The following is a 15,681-nucleotide window of genomic DNA, read 5'->3' on the forward strand; positions in this document are numbered from 1 at the left end:
AAAACAAGCAGCCAGAAGAGGTCATAACATAAGAATGGGTAAGTCCCATTAGAAACTCTCTACTGACTTCTAGTGAAGGTGCTGGATAAATTCAAAGTGGTGTGCATATGTACAAGGACTACCAGAGCAAACAAACTACAAGAATTGGTCTCTTACAAGACAGCAACTAGGTAAATATGGTCCTACCAAGACAGACTAACCGTCAATGTCCAAGCAGAAAAAGGGCAGGCCCCTAAAGTACATGGATAAAGTCTAAGAAACTAACGTATTCAATCCGTGAAAGAAAAGCCTAATCAATCGATTCTTAAACTCCTGAAAAACAGCATTTTAAAAACAAGCCTTTGGCCATTACTATGGGAAACAGGAGTAAATACAGGGCCCATCTTGTGTTTTGGCAAGTGAACCCAGACGCATGTTCTGGTCTCCAAATCTTTAACTCTCACTAGTCCTTTCAGTCACTATCAATCTAGCATCTGAATTCGAAAACACAACTGTGCTCAAGCAGAGGCACACAAGTAGTGTTTTCTTTCTGCGAGTTACCCCTCCCTGTACTAGAGAGATCACAACTGCTTCCCAACAGTAATCACCCATGCAGGAACGTAAAGGCACCTTAAAGAGACTGCAAGTTCAAATGGTTGGCACAGTGTTTAAGTGCCGTTCCTTTCAGATACAGAAGGAGGTCGAACTGCCTGTGAGTTTCCTATTACATCAGCACTAGTCTCCAAGTAGCTAACCACTCTGATGGGTCGCAGTAAGGGGAGTCTTCAGAAATGAACTATAATAAGATACTAGAGGTGGACAACCATTTTATGCTTAACCTTCTAGGCCACTTCTTAAGTGGCAAGCACAGAGATATACAGCCTTTCGCCTACTGCAATAACAGGATTTAATTGGATTTATCATTCTTGTCTGTAGGTAAAAAGCATGGATTGCACACTTTCTTCTCTTATGCATAATCCCAGAAACAAAGTCAACTGTGGGTTCACGTTCACCATCAACACTAGCAGCACAGCAATGAGGTGAACTGAATTCTGAGAGACCGGTTTAATAGTAACGTGCATCACAACTTAAAGGGTGCTCCCACCTTTCTATGCTTGAGCCTTGCTACAGGGAATCACCCTACCCCAACAAACATACTCCATACACTGTACAGCAAGTCAAGCTATTCCTTTTTGACCCAACATAAACTAGTTTCTCCCTTCTGTAAACCCCTTGACGGCTGTAGTGACATAAATGCATCATAAAATGGTGCGCCGAAAACATTCTTAGGATATATTCTATACACAAAAAAGACATCACAGGCACAAGCCACAAATATTAAGGGAAGTGTCTCTCCAGGGCCTGGAAGAACCCCAGAGAAAGAATCCGACACAGGATAGCACAAACACCTTAGCTTTCAATTGGTTAAGTACACTTGGTGCACTTAATGCTTAAGAGAACAATGAAGATTGGGAGACACCAATTCTGAATTAACAATTCCACTAAAAGGTATACATATTTATTTTCGACCAATCGTAAATTGAAAGCGTAGGGTGCATCCTCGATTGCTAATCACACTAATCTCAATCATCGCACACACACTCCAAAGGATGCAGTCAGCTTGCACAGCGCATTGAAGCAGGACACGCCGCACCCCTCAAGCTCCTTTCGTTCCATCCTTCGTATTCATTTGCTACAATTCTAACTATCTGCGTGACATTTTCGAAAGGCAGAATATTAAAGTGGAACCTTGGCGTTTCAAGAACCACTATAAGCGAAAATAAAAATCATATTCCACTAAACCATTGACCTACTGACTTCCTTTCAGGGAGGAAGAGGTCAAGGAGAACAATGGAGCCCAAGATTTTCAGAGTTGGGTACTCTTTTTGCCAATTTCCTCAGAGAAGTCAGCTTAGCAACAAGTCTGATTTTAATGGGGGTAGGATCACTGGTATACATATTTGTCACTAAAAGGAGTGCACTAGGAACGTGTGGAACATCATGCTTTTGAATGAGCAGTTGTCACCCAATACGGGCATGCATATTTGTTCCAAACCTTTCCCAATTTTGAATATCAGTAATTCGAATAAAGTCCCACCAGAAACAAAGCAAGGTTTCAGACATTTACACTCTCTCCAGCTCCCCTTTATTTCCTCTATCAATCAATACAGCTCACTGGCACACCCAATCTACCATCGTCTGATGGCCCACTCGAGTCGGTCACTTCCTATTTGCAAATTACACTACTCAGCTTGCAAGGTTAGTGAGCAAGAAGGAGCCATGTCGTTTTAAGGTGCAGCATGTCTACCTCAAAGGTCTAGCCCCATTTGAAATGGTTGTAATGAAAAAGTTTGTTTCGGAGCGGAAGCCGTCCGCCTCATGTCCTATAAGAGGGAAGAGAAAAGTAGTAAGAGTTCGAGGTATGAGGGCTATTTATAGTACGCCCAGGACTCCAGATCTCAAAAAACAGGCCAGTAATAATCAATTGTAAAAATCTTTTTTCTATTACAATACCATAACAAAAGGAAAGTCACAAACTAATATATACCAACTTACAACTTCAGCATTGCAAAAAGAGGTTTAGAAAGGTGATGACATGCATACTGCTGCAAGGCATCCTCATCATCTGTACTCTACTTTACAAGACAAGAGGGGGAGGAGGGAGAGGGAGGGAGAAGATAAGGAGCACTTCTGTCGGGTGGAACTGAGAGAATCCGAATAGGTCCTTGGGTAAAACAAATTGGCGTACAGAGCACCACTGGAACGACACCTAGTGCCCCCCCCCCCCCGGAAGTCCGCCCACCCCCACAGACCACACATGCAACCTGGGAATCATCCTGGACTCAGATCAAAATGGACCGTTCAAACCTCAAAACCTGGCTCTTCTACAGACCCCCTCCTTGATGGACTGGAACCTACGACCCCCCTCCCAGTGCCTTGAGACCCTTACGGGTGAGTAGTCGCGCTTAACAAACACCTGATTGATTGAGCACGAAAGCCAGCCCTGGCTGCTGCACACTAAATTTAGAAACGTCTGCCGGCTCAGTGAACATTTGTAGCATTGGCAGGTTCTGATCAATGCATTATAAGTTTGACAGGCGGCTCCGTCAATGTGAGAGCTGTGCGGCAAACGTAAAATGTTCGCCCCAGTGATGATGTGCAGACATTGCCCAAAAATGGGGTAATCAGGCAGTCCTTATGACAGATATGCGGGGTCCAAACTACTGGTTCATAGCAGCTGAGAGGGTCAAAACATATGGTGGATCAGGACAACACTTTGGTTTCAGCTAATCCACGGGAAAAGTAGCTTTGAATTCGTCAATGGGCACTCTTATCAATTACGATATTGTACTGTTTATTCTCTCATGTTACCAACTAGGTTGTCAATTGACTATGATAGATGAAACACTGCTAGCTCACATTTATATGTCGTTGCATTTTCCATTTGTTTTGAAAGGAAAATAAATAAAAATTAAAAAGATGCATTCTGCCTCTTCGAGTAAAATCTTTAGACCAGCACAGTCTATACATTTCTAGATTAGAGTAACCATCTGAAATATTAGAGAACATGCTAGTTGTTGATACAACTGCAGCACTGCACGAGACAGCTTCTGAGTCATCAGTGCAATTGTGCAAAAGTCAGTGTTATGTAGTGCTTTGAAAGTGTGGGTGAGGAGTGTGAATTGTGCGTGTTTGTGAATGGGGAGCAAGGTATGGTGTGATGTGAGTGGAGGCTGAGAGTGATTCTGGATGCAGAGTTCGGAATGGTCTGCAGTCTCCGGCGAGTTGTTTGTTGATCCAGACATAGATAATGTTCCCACAGTCCAGCTTGCTTCTCACCAAGGTGTGTGAGACAGTTTTCCGGGTGCTTATTGGGAGCTATTTAAAAATCCTTCTCAGCATTTTCAGGGTATGAAAGCATGAGGCAGTGAAGACAATGACATGGGCGGTCATATTGAGTTTTCTGTTGATGATGATCGAGGTTCTTGGCGTGGGTGTCTGCACTAGCACAGCTGGCCACCAGGTGTAGTCCCACAGTAATGAGCTGTTCCCGAAGCTCACGGTTTCGGTCTCATCAGTGTTCAGCTTTAGACAGTTGGTCTTCATCCAGTAGGAGATTTCAGTTATGCAGGCACTTAACTTGATTCGGTACTGGAAGGTTTGTCCGTGAGGGAGAGAATGAGGTGCTTGTTGTCGGCAGAGGAGGATACGGAAATTGTAAGAGTGGATAATGCTGGCTTGAGGGATCATGTATGTGTTGAAAAGGGTCGTACTCCGGGAGAATCACTGTAGAACTCCGCAGATGAGGTCATAGACGTCAGAGGATTGTGGTGCCAGGCTAACTGACTAGGTCGTTAAAGTCAGGAAGAAGCAGATCCATCGAGGTGCGTGTCCTTGGAGTCTGATGTAGTGTAGGTGTTGGATGAGAATAGGGTGGAAGACCGTATCAAATGCTACAGAGACGTCTAGGAAGACAAGGAACTCTGTGTTTCCTCTGGCCAGAGTAATGAGGATGTCATCTGTGGCAGCGATGAGGGAAGTCACCATTAAACTTGTAGAGGATAATGCTCTGTCCGGACAGTCAATCAATCAATCAGAACATTTGTATAGCGCACTACTCACCCGGAGGGTCTCAAGGCGCTCTGGAAACATCCCATCACAACATAACAAGTGGATTAGGGAAGGTAACCTGTGCCTCAACAATTCAGAGACCAAAGTATTACACTTTGGAAAGATGTACCAAAGCCAGCTACCCTTCAACTGGCTAATGCCACTGGACAATAAGGCCTGGTGAAGAAAAACCTTAAACTTGACCTCAGCCTTGGCCAGAAATATAGTGACTCTACCTGACCCACTGCAGTTGAGATTTTCCTGCTACAGGATGCCCTGTGCCAAGAAATCTGTCTCTCCAACCATCCCCACACAATTCGGGCACAGGGGTGAACAGTGCGTGGTGCAGGGTACATGTAAGGGAACCATTTGGAAGAGCTGGGGTAAGCACTAACTACAGGCAGTAAAGAATGGGGTCTGAAACAGGGTGCTGCTGTTAAGTGACAGCATCTACCCACTGTCCTGCACCAATAACAATTTCTCACTGCAGGATGGGCAGTTTGACCAGTAGTTACCTTATTAAAAATCTTGAGGATTTTGCACAATGCATAGGATGCAAAGATTTTAAAAAGTACTAAGTTGGAAGAATTTGCAATTTTGCAAACACCCAGAGAATAAATTCTTCAACCAACGTTATTAAGAAAAGCCCTAACGGGCGTGGCCAATGTGGCGGCGGAGTAGGACATGTTTTTAGTCCCCTCCGGCACCCGGCCCTACAAAGCATTGTCCAGCGGCAGCCCCCGAAATCCCCCTGGGCTGTGTGTCGCTCCGGAGCCCTTTCAGAGTGGCGGCCAGCGGTGGTGTAACTCCCGAGGATTTCTGTGCCGGGGGTTGTGAGTCCGGAGACGGCGGCGGTGCCCGAGGCCTGAGCGGCGCTGCAAGCTGGGGAGTCGGACAGCGGTCGGGAAGCTCTGGTGGTGCTCGGCGGCCAGTGACGGGCGGGGGCACCTGAGCTTCCCTAAAGGCGCTGCGAAGGGCCGAGCAGCGACGAGGGAAAACCTGCCTGGCGCCGGGACCCTGAGCCCCGGGAGGGGGCGGGGCCTATAGCCCGCGGACACCTGGTGCTGCAGCGCGGCCGTCGGACTAATCGAGGCCGGGGATTGAGGCCTGGTCCGGGAGACGGTCTGCGCTGCTTCCCGGGACCCGCTCCTTTGCACAGCGGCCCGGAATATAACCCGACGTTGGGACGACCTCGAGGAGAAAACGCTCGGCCCCCGCAGTGGTGTGTAGCGGCAGGCAAGAAGTGGAGCGCTACGAGACCCCTGCTTGGACCCGGAGGTACCTGGTCGGCTTGACCCGGTTGCTGGTGACTGGGGGGTGGCGAATCTGTGCCGGGCACCGCTACAGGAGAGAGGCAGGCACGCCAATCGGCCGGGGGACCGATGTAGGGACGCTGTGGCTGATTGGAGAGGCAGTGAGACCCCTGGCAGATGGTCTACCTGGCAGCCGGGACCCCAAGAGACGAGCCGGACCAGTGGGCAGCTTTCGGGGCCACGGCCGGGCCTAGAGGCGGGCCTGCGGGACGCGGAGAGAGCGATTTGATCAGACCTCAAGGCCAGTGGGCCTAGCTGGCGCTGCGTCATCAGGCGGGCCTGTTATCATTACACCGCCACACGCCTATCTCCTGGCGTGCATCTCCGATGTGTTGGACCCCCGGGGACTAAAGGCCTGAGACACCTAGTTATTCTTGGACATTGAGGTACCGGGGGACGACTGGTGACCTTGGGCAGTGTTCCGGCCTGATCCTAGAGGCGGTCTCTGGCAAGCTCCGCTCCCCTGCGCGACGCTCTTTCAACTTGCCGTAGGCGAAGAACTGGGACAGCGATGGCCTCTAACCACCGCAAGGTAAAAACTGGCAACGAGGGGACGGCTAAGAACTCCCAGGCCCCGGCCTCCCCAGGCCCTAGTGCATCTCCGGGGAGGTCTGATGATGAGGCCCCGGCCACTAAGGCCTTCATGAAGGAACTCTTCACCTCCATCAAAGAAGATATATCCGAGCTCCGAGCCCAGCTGGCTTCGGATCTCCGCGAGGTGCGGAGTGATGTCGACGGTCTTGGGGAAAGAGTGGCCACTCTGGAAGATCACGACCTCAGTATGGCCAATGATGTCCATTTGCTGCAACAGGACGTGCTCCGTCTCATGGAACAGAACATAGACCTGCAGGCCCACGCTGAAGACCTGGAGAATCGTTCCCGCCGGAACAACATCCGCATTCGAGCGGTTCCGTGGGATGGTGAAGCGGGAGACCTCCGAGAATATGTGCAGGCGCTCTTTCTTCAAATCCTAGACGAGGAGGACTTGCAGGAAATCAGGATGGATCGGGTACATAGAGTGGGGCTACCCAGGCGGAATGGGGGTCCTCCTCCTGACATACTGGTATGTGTACACGATTTCCAAGTCAAGGAACGAAACCTGAGGAAGGCACGGGACATTCCCTCCCTGCAATTCCGGGACCATCGCCCTCAGCTTTACCAGGACTTGGCAGCAACGACGCTCCAGAAGAGGCGCGAGTTTCGTCCGGTCACTACCTATTTACGAGAACATAACATCTCCTACTCCTGGGCCACCCTTTCCGCAAAATCTTCCGATGGCAGAATAGACTGGCACAGATTCGGTCTCTTCGGGAGGCGAAGGAACTCCTGGGGATTGAGGACGAGGCCCCTGCACCTGACCGTCGCAGTCCTTCGCCACGGAGAATACGCCGTTCCTCGTCTTGGCAAAGGGTGGGCCTGAACGTGAACCGCAGGAGGCCTGATCGCACGACTAGCCTACAGGAGCGAGGGAGCGCAGTGGCGTCTGTGGCCTCTGTCACACTGACGTCGTCACAGCAAAGCTCTGGGGCGGCCTGATCTTCGGGCAGCAGGCCTTGGTGCCGGAGGGGCACGCACACTCAGGTAACGGGGCTATGAATGTACTTTTCGAGAAGACACCCCGATCTTCGGCCTTGGGAGATCCGATGTTGGGTCCCCGTCTACGCCCCCTGAGAGATTTCGTTCAGGGTATGTTTACTTCAGGATTCTGTTTGCTTTTATCCTGGGTCGTTGGGGAGTTGGGGGGAGGGCGGGGGGGGGGGAGGGCGGTTTGGTTGGGGAAGGTGTCTGGGTGGGGGTGGTGGTGGTGACGACGAATGGCTGGTTGTTATCGGAAAGGATTGTCTGCAGGTTATGTGCTACTGGTCTTGGGTGGCATCTGTCACTCCGTGCTGTGCCCTGGGGAGCAGTTACAAGTCTGGGAGCAGGAGCGGAGGGAGGTTTAGGAGGGACCAGTCCCGGGGTGAGCTGGGAGGGACGCCTGATGTGCGAGAGAACTGGAGATGTTTGTTCTGGGGAGTTTGGGGACTCCTGGATCTAGCTACTGTGGAGCAGGGGGGCTTGATGTCTCTGCATGCCTCTTAGCGTGGGCACTTGGAATGTGAAGGGCCTTAACTCCCCGCAGAAACGCCAAAAGCTATGGAAATATCTGCTGGATCATCATCTAGATGTCGTGGGCCTCCAGGAGACCCATCTAGCGCGTAGGGATGAGCTCCGGCTCCGACATAAGCAGTATCCCCTCATCTATAGGTCTTCCGCTCCTACTAAACACAGGGGGGTGGCTCTTCTATTTAGGACTTCCATCCAATTCCAGCCTTTGGGAGTGAGTTGTGACAAAGATGGCAGGTGGTTGATGGTCAAGGGGGTGCTTCTTGGACGCCTGTGTACATTTGTGGTAGTATATGTGCCCAATGCCCAGCAAAATAACTTTTTCCAGGACCTATTGGATAAGATGGGAGGCTTTGTAGAGGGTCATCTAGTTGTCATGGGGGACTTTAATATGGTATGGGATCAGGCCTTAGATAGCTCCCGAGCCCAGAGGACGGACTCTGGTGTTTTCTCCGCCGCGACTAAAGACAAGATGGAGGAGTTGGGACTCATAGATGGCTGGCGTGCAGTCCACACACAGACTAGGGACTATACGTTTTTCTCCCATGTACATCACACCTATTCCCGCATAGATTATGTATTTTTGAGCCAGGCGCTCAGAGGAGATGTCCGCAATTCTAAGATTTTTCCGCTCTCTGTCTCGGATCATAGCCTGTTGGTACTCCAGCTGCAGTGGTCAGTGAGGCGGGAAGGATATCGGAAGTGGTACTTCCCGGCGGCGCTTGTGCGGGATCACACCTCATGTAAGGAATTAAGGAAAGCCATTAGGGAATTCTTGACGCTCAACCCGAACTCAGACACTTCTGTGTTCAACACCTGGGATGCCTGTAAGGCCTCCCTGAGGGGCACTTGCATAGGACTTAATGCGGCTCTTAACCGCTTGCGTAGGGTAGAACGGGAGAAATTGGAGGCTGAGCTTGAGGGACTGGAGCGGGCCCACAAGCTGAACCCCTCTCGCGCGACACTTCGACCTCTGTCGGATGTTAGGGGGAAGCTGAAGGCGCACTACAACAATCGCTCTGAGTCTACCCTCCTACAACTGCGTCGAGGATCGTACGCTATGGGGAACAAAGTGGGCCGCCATCTGGCTCGCCAGCTTCGTGAGAAAAGAGAGAAGGAATATATAGGGGAGATCCGGGACTCGGGAGGCTCGATACATCACCGGGACGGTGACAAGGCGGATATCTTTGGCCGGTTCTATGCGGCGCTTTATAAAGGTGACTCGCTCGACTCGGGTGCGCAAGAGGCATTTTTGTCGGGCCTCCCCCTCCCACAGGTTTCTATTAGTAGTAACGAACAACTAACGGCCCCCTTTACTAGGGAAGAGGTGCTCAAGGCGATCAAGGCCTTGAAACCCAATAAGGCCCCTGGCCCAGATGGGTATACCGCCTATTTCTACCAGTCGTTTGCATCTGAGCTTGTCGACTGCCTGGTCTCTCTTTTCAATGAAATGGCTGCCGCTGGGGAGACCTCTGGCACTATGGCCGAGGCCATGATCACCGTGATCCCCAAACAGGGGAAGGATCTCTCCAGTTGTGCCTCATACCGTCCTATAGCCCTGTTGAATGTGGATGCCAAGTTGTACTCCTCTATCATCGCCCGCCGGTTGCAGGATCTGATGCCGGCCATTATACACCCGGACCAATCCGGTTTCATTAAGGGTCGGCAAACCCATGACAACTTGCGGCGGGTGTTGCACCTGATAGAGAAAGCTTCCAGATTCCGGCTGTATTGGTGGGTCTGGATGCAGAAGAGGCGTTCGACCGAGTCGACTAGGGATTCCTGTTTCGCACTCTATCCGCCTTTGGATTTTCGCACCAGTTCCTCACGATGATTCGGGCGAATTATAATCTACCTACCTCGAGGGTGCTAATTAACGGCCATCGGTCGGCTAGTTTTCCTCACTCCAGAGGTACGAGACAGGGGTGCCCCCTTTCCCCTCTCCTCTTTGCCTTGAGTATCGAACCCCTGGCACTGGCGATCCGGGAGAATGAACGAATCAAGGGCCTACCCTTCACGGGGGAACAGCACAAAATATCCCATTTTGTGGACGAAGTCCTGTTGTCCTTAGGAGATCCCACTCAATCCCTACCACCTATCCACGAGGAGCTCTCCCGGTTTGAAGCAGTGGCGGGCTTCAGGGTCAACTTCGACAAATCGCATATCCTGAAGTAGGAAGTAGACCGGGTGCGCTTATTGACGACCCTGTCGTGGACTCCCACCTCTCTGATGTATCTGGGGGTGCGCCTAACACCTACTGCAGGTTCCCTATTTGCGGCTAACTTTCCCCCCCTGCTAGCTTCGATACGAAGTGATCTGGATCGGTGGAAGCCAAAATTCCTTTCGTGGCTCGGCAGGATACATGCTCTTAAAATGGTCCTCCTCCTTAAATTTCTATATCTTTTCCAAGCACTCCCTATACCTATGGACATGGATTTCTTCCGCCGATTACGGACGATGATGCTGAGATTTGTCTGGCAGGGTGGCCGGGCTCGTATACCCTTTACGACACTTCGCCGGCCGGGGGGGAGGGAGGGGTTGGGCTTCCTGACATGCTTCTATACTATAAAGCTGCGCAGTTGCGGGTGATAGTGGAATGGTCCCAGCAGCTTTCAGAGAAACACTGGCTGCATATGGACAGGGCCGTGGCGGGGAGGTCGATTTGGGATTTGATCTGGAAGCCCAAAGTGGACCGACCGAAGAATGCTTACATTAGCACTCCCACTAGCACGGTTTTGAAGGTGTGGGACACGGTCGCTTCCGACGACCGTTGGACCACATTTCCGTCCCCCTTCACCCCAATCCACTTCAATCCGGCCTTTCCACCGGCCTTACAGGAGGGACCCTTTCGGCAGTGGCGTGAGGGCGGATGTCGAGCACTTACGCACTTGTTTCATGGGAGCGTTCCCCTCACATTCCACAACTGCATGCGCGATTATGGACTTCCGGTCACAGAGCGCTTTCACCATGCCCAGCTTCTTCACTGGGCGACCTCGGCGGGAATTGGCGAGGCCGCTACACGTCCGCTTTCCCCTTTCGAGTCCTTCCTGCTTCGCACGTCTGCGATGCGGGGGGCAATCTCCTTCTTGTATGGACTGCTTCTGAACACTGCGGTCGCCCCGCGCCCTCGGTACATGGAGCAGTGGGAGGTTCTCCTGGATCGAGACGTCTCTGATACAGAATGGAAGCACCTCTGGAAGGATATAGCTGCGCACAACCACTCCGTGCACCTTAGGGAAGCCCATTTGAAAACCATGTATGATTGGTATTTATATCCGTCCAAACTTCACCGCATATTCCCTACATCTTCAGATAGATGTTGGAGGGGTTGTGGCCTACTGGGAGACTTCCACCATATTTGGTGGGATTGCACAATCATTCGCCCCTTCTGGACGGAGATACTCTCCCACATCAAGGAGATATTGGGATATCCGATCTCAGATTCAGTGACCCATGTGCTACTGGGTCTCCGGGATCCAATGTTGGAACATCAGACTAAGGTAGACAAGCGCATTCAATGGCTATGCTTAGGGGCAGCTAAGCTTACATTGGCAGCGGCGTGGAAGAAACCGCATGCCCCGGCTGTATCATTGTGGCACGCGAGGCTATGGGGACTTTTGAGCATGGAGAGAATGGCGGACATCTTCTTGGGCGATTTTAAGAATTTCTTATTTCGTTGGGGGCCTCTCGTCCGTTTCTTGTCATCTGGACTGCCATCTGCGGTATGCCCGCCCACGATACGTGCACTACACCTGTTTCAAGTATGAACGGAATGCATGACTGCCCAGCTTAATACGATGTGAGAGTGTCTGTGTCGTCACCACTGGGGGAGGGGAACCAGTTGGGGTCCGGTTTGTGTTCATTGTTGCGACTATGTTTAGCTCCCGGGGACTCCGGGCTTCTATATCGCCCGGCACCCATCTTCTGCCGCTCTCGGACTGCTTACGAACTCTACACTGCGAACTTTTGAGAAGGCACTAGACTTACGGCTGAACCTTATTTGATGGGGCCTCTACCCTTCTTGGTCGCTTACTGCTTTTATTTCCAATGCGTGTTTCATTTCCCCTGTGTGGGATTTGTGGCGGAGTTGTCGCCTATTTCTTTTTCTTTGTCCCCCTTCTTTCCCTTCCCACTCTATCTTTTCTGGAAAACTTTGAATAAAAAACAAGTTTTACAAAAAAAAAAAAAAAAAAAAAAAAGAAAAGCCCTAACCTCACAATCTACTTTTTTATAGGTCATAGATAGGGATACAGTGTCAAACAGCAGGTCACCCAAATGCATATCTTCAGGAGTCACATCCTTATTGTACATCCATCACAATGCAAACCTAGTTAACAGCCTTGGCACGATCCCATTTGGACTGTAATAGCAATAGCATGTACACAGGCACCCTGAAAATGATCCTTCAAACAACTTTAATGCGCACAAAACCAGACTGCATGCCTCGCCCTATAAAGGCCTGACGGTAAGAGGACAAAAAACATGGAAAATATCAAGGAGTGCTTCAATACGATGGAAAGACGATTATAACACTTATATTCTTTTTCTTGATTTACTATGCTAATGCAGTCAGTGCTTGAACATTAGAGTGGGACACATGGGAGGGAGCAATCAGGAGTGGCCAGAGAAGGTAGTTGGGAAGCAGTCCCTCATTCAGTTCAATAGAACCACTTGTTTGGAGGCAGCCGGATGCATGCGACTAGCCAACAGAATTAGGTGAGAAATGAAAACTCTACTAGACTAAGCAGAGACACAATAGATCAGTCTCTTTCAGCATTGGCTTGAGGCTTTTTCAAAGTAAGCCAATGGTTTGAAGGGGCAGACAGAGTTCACGCCACATACATTTTCAGGCAATAAAACTTTTCACAGCTGCACTGCCAAAACATACCTAAAAATCAAGCCAGCCTTGTTCTGACAGGGTTTCACTCCAAATGACAAAGTAAGGAAGGACCTAGCTACTTAACAATGTTGTGAACATATGGCCCTCCAAAGAGAAGCTCACCATCCGCACTAGTCGTAAACTGTTAGAACTAACAAAAATGTGACTAATCTATTTGTAGAAAAATATGGAGGTTAACCTTTTTGTTCAATAAATCCTCCCCTTCTATACTTCCTGCCCTCTCCTTAGTGCACTGAAGGAACGGGTAAGCAGCACATTAGCAATCACCATCAGTCAGTAACTATGGTTAAAGTACATTATTCCAAGACATAATAGTAAAAAAAAAAAAACAAGGTACCTAAAAAGGAAAGAATTTCAAAAACATGGTTGTAGTTAGAAATTGAAAAGCGGTAAAAAATAAGTATTAAAACTCAAACATGCAACTCTATAAAGGACTCTAACATGTTATTGCAATTAGGCAACAAGAGCAAACCCTACCCCTATGTGAACATGGGTATACAATTTCTGTTTTACTTCCTTTTATTGTCCGTTGTGTTCTTCACTTGGGACACATTACACTTATTTTAAAACTGTGAACGTCATTTCACAAAGAATTGTTATAAAAATGACTTACAAAAAAATAAGTTGAGTGAGGGTCATGTGTGTTGTATGCATTAATTACATTTAGTGATTTCACCAATTATCAGATATGTGGCAAAATGAAACCGAAGAGAACCACTGTAAACTTTTATACAAAAGAGAAACGCTAGCAAACATAACCCAATTGGGTACCAAAAGTGTAAAACTACTTTCTGTGGAAGGAAAATGGCATGTTAGTTCAAAAGCTTCACGGGTTACTCATTCATTATCGGCAATTTTCGTTCCTCCGACTCATCTCTTAGTCAGCCTCAGCACCGCCACATAACTGCAGGACTCCTTCCTTCTCCAAACAGGTACTAACTTGAAGGTGTTCAGCTGCCTCAAAACTGCTATTTGACCTCTCACCGGTTCCTGTACACTTTACTCCACACAATAAAGAAGGCAGTGTGATCTGCTGATGTTTTTAACAAAGGCATACCCTTCGCAGATGATGATTTTGTATCACCTTTGATGGAATACACAGTACATGTACGTTCGACTAAAACAAAGGGCTTGGCATCTCTTACCTGAGCATACGTGGGAGACTGAGCACTATTGGTGTGGTGTGGCCTTCTCTCTTCTTGGGTGCAATATCATTCACCCATAGAATTGTCCCTTTCATATCGTTGCAAATATGTTTAACTGTTTATTTCGTCTTTAAAGTCACAAAATCTTATTGAAACAGACTGGCTCATTAAAAAAGCAATTATGAAAATGGGTCGCACTGATTCAAACGCTGGAATTATCTTGCATAATCTAAAATTGTAGATAATAAATTGGATGTCGACTTAAGCTTACACCAGGTACTCAGTTCACATACATAAGTCAAAGCCACATACCTCGTATCCATTTTTATGTAGATGCAATCTGATCTCTATAAGCACACAACTAACGACATACACCACCTCTGGCCTACCTTAAAGAGCAATATTTACATATCCTAAACAAACGCTCCTCGAAGCTAACGCTCGCATATCTGACCCCATGCACACACTTACGCCTCTCATACCCCCTTGCTATTACAGACGTACGGACAAGTCTCGTGACACAATCGCACAAACATCTCTCCTGCAGGTGTCAAATTGATACTATGCATGCGTGCCAATGTGAGCCAATACATTAAACTTGAATTCTGGGTTCTTTGAGCCTCTAATTGGAACAGTGAGAGGTTACAATTAAGAGTCCAGGCTTGCAGACTAATGCGGAGTAAAAAGGCAAAATATAACTAAAAACGATACACACGATATCGGCTACGTTGGAGCTTCACCGCACACATCTCCAGTGACCCTCAGAAATTCACACAAACATTGTATGCCCCCACCATACATAGACCAATCATCTCATTAGAAGCAAACATGCATATCATGTCACTGTTATACACAGAGCACAAATCCCACACATGGCCTCGTCACCGTAAAAGTGCTCTTTAAATGCAATTACAATATATTACCGTGGAGTGGCAGTTTCGTGCTCACCCTACTACCACCACTCACCATGTCGTACACATTGAGAATGACGGGCTGGTTGGCCATGCTCTCCGCCCAGTGCCGTTCAGTCCTCCTCCCCGGGCTCAGCCCTCCGCCAGGTCACAATAGGCGCCGGCGGGGTTAGCTGAGCCCACACTAAGCGCCCAAGATCAGCGCGCACGACCGAAGCTCCACATGGCCACCTCACTCCCCGCGGCCTGAGGCTGCGCCGCTACAGGTGGCGTCGTGACGCTCGCCGCCTCCTCCGCCCGGCTCCCAGTCCCGCCAGCGAGCTCTGCCAGGTAGGCACCGGCAGCTGATGCTCGACCACAGCTGCTGTTCGGTGCTCGGCTACCTCAGTCTGCTTGATGAGAAGTTGGGGGAGTGGCCTGTTTACGTAGATAAAGGATCCTATACACAACGGTGAGCCGTAATAGAGGTAGAAAGAGGACTGTGTGAGGGAACAGCTACTATAAAAGAAAGGCAGGACTGGTGCTCACGCCCTGCAGTTCCTCAGTCTGCCCTGTACCCGCTAATTAGGTCAGCTGCTTAAATGTAAAGTGGCAGGGTCTCGGTTTTGAAAGACGCTGTCAATCAACTGCGGCTGGCTTCGTTTGAGCTTATGACTAATTGCTTGCGCTAAGTATATTCTTGACCGAATGGGGCGTGGAGTGTATTCTGCCAGAAC

The 15,681-nt window shown here is 49.3% G+C and overlaps 1 protein-coding gene across 3 annotated transcripts in view; it reads right to left on the reverse strand.

Moving 5' to 3' along the window:
* DESI2 (desumoylating isopeptidase 2) overlaps positions 1-15,410 on the reverse strand; it is a 226,982-nt gene extending 211,572 nt beyond the window's left edge. The window contains exon 1 of one of the 3 annotated variants that reach the window (XM_078648579.1): positions 15,021-15,403. In XM_078648579.1, coding sequence (XP_078504705.1) covers positions 15,021-15,059 — 39 coding nt within the window. In that variant the 5' untranslated portion in view covers positions 15,060-15,403. Of the gene's footprint in view, positions 1-15,020 lie in introns of all 3 variants that reach the window. The other 2 variants (XM_078648578.1, XM_078648577.1) reach the window with 2 other exon arrangements.
* Between the last annotated feature and the right edge of the window lie 271 nt (positions 15,411-15,681).

The sequence above is a fragment of the Lissotriton helveticus genome, chromosome 6 (genome assembly GCF_964261635.1).
Source record: "Lissotriton helveticus chromosome 6, aLisHel1.1, whole genome shotgun sequence".
In the NCBI taxonomy this organism is placed as follows: Eukaryota; Metazoa; Chordata; class Amphibia; order Caudata; family Salamandridae; genus Lissotriton; species Lissotriton helveticus.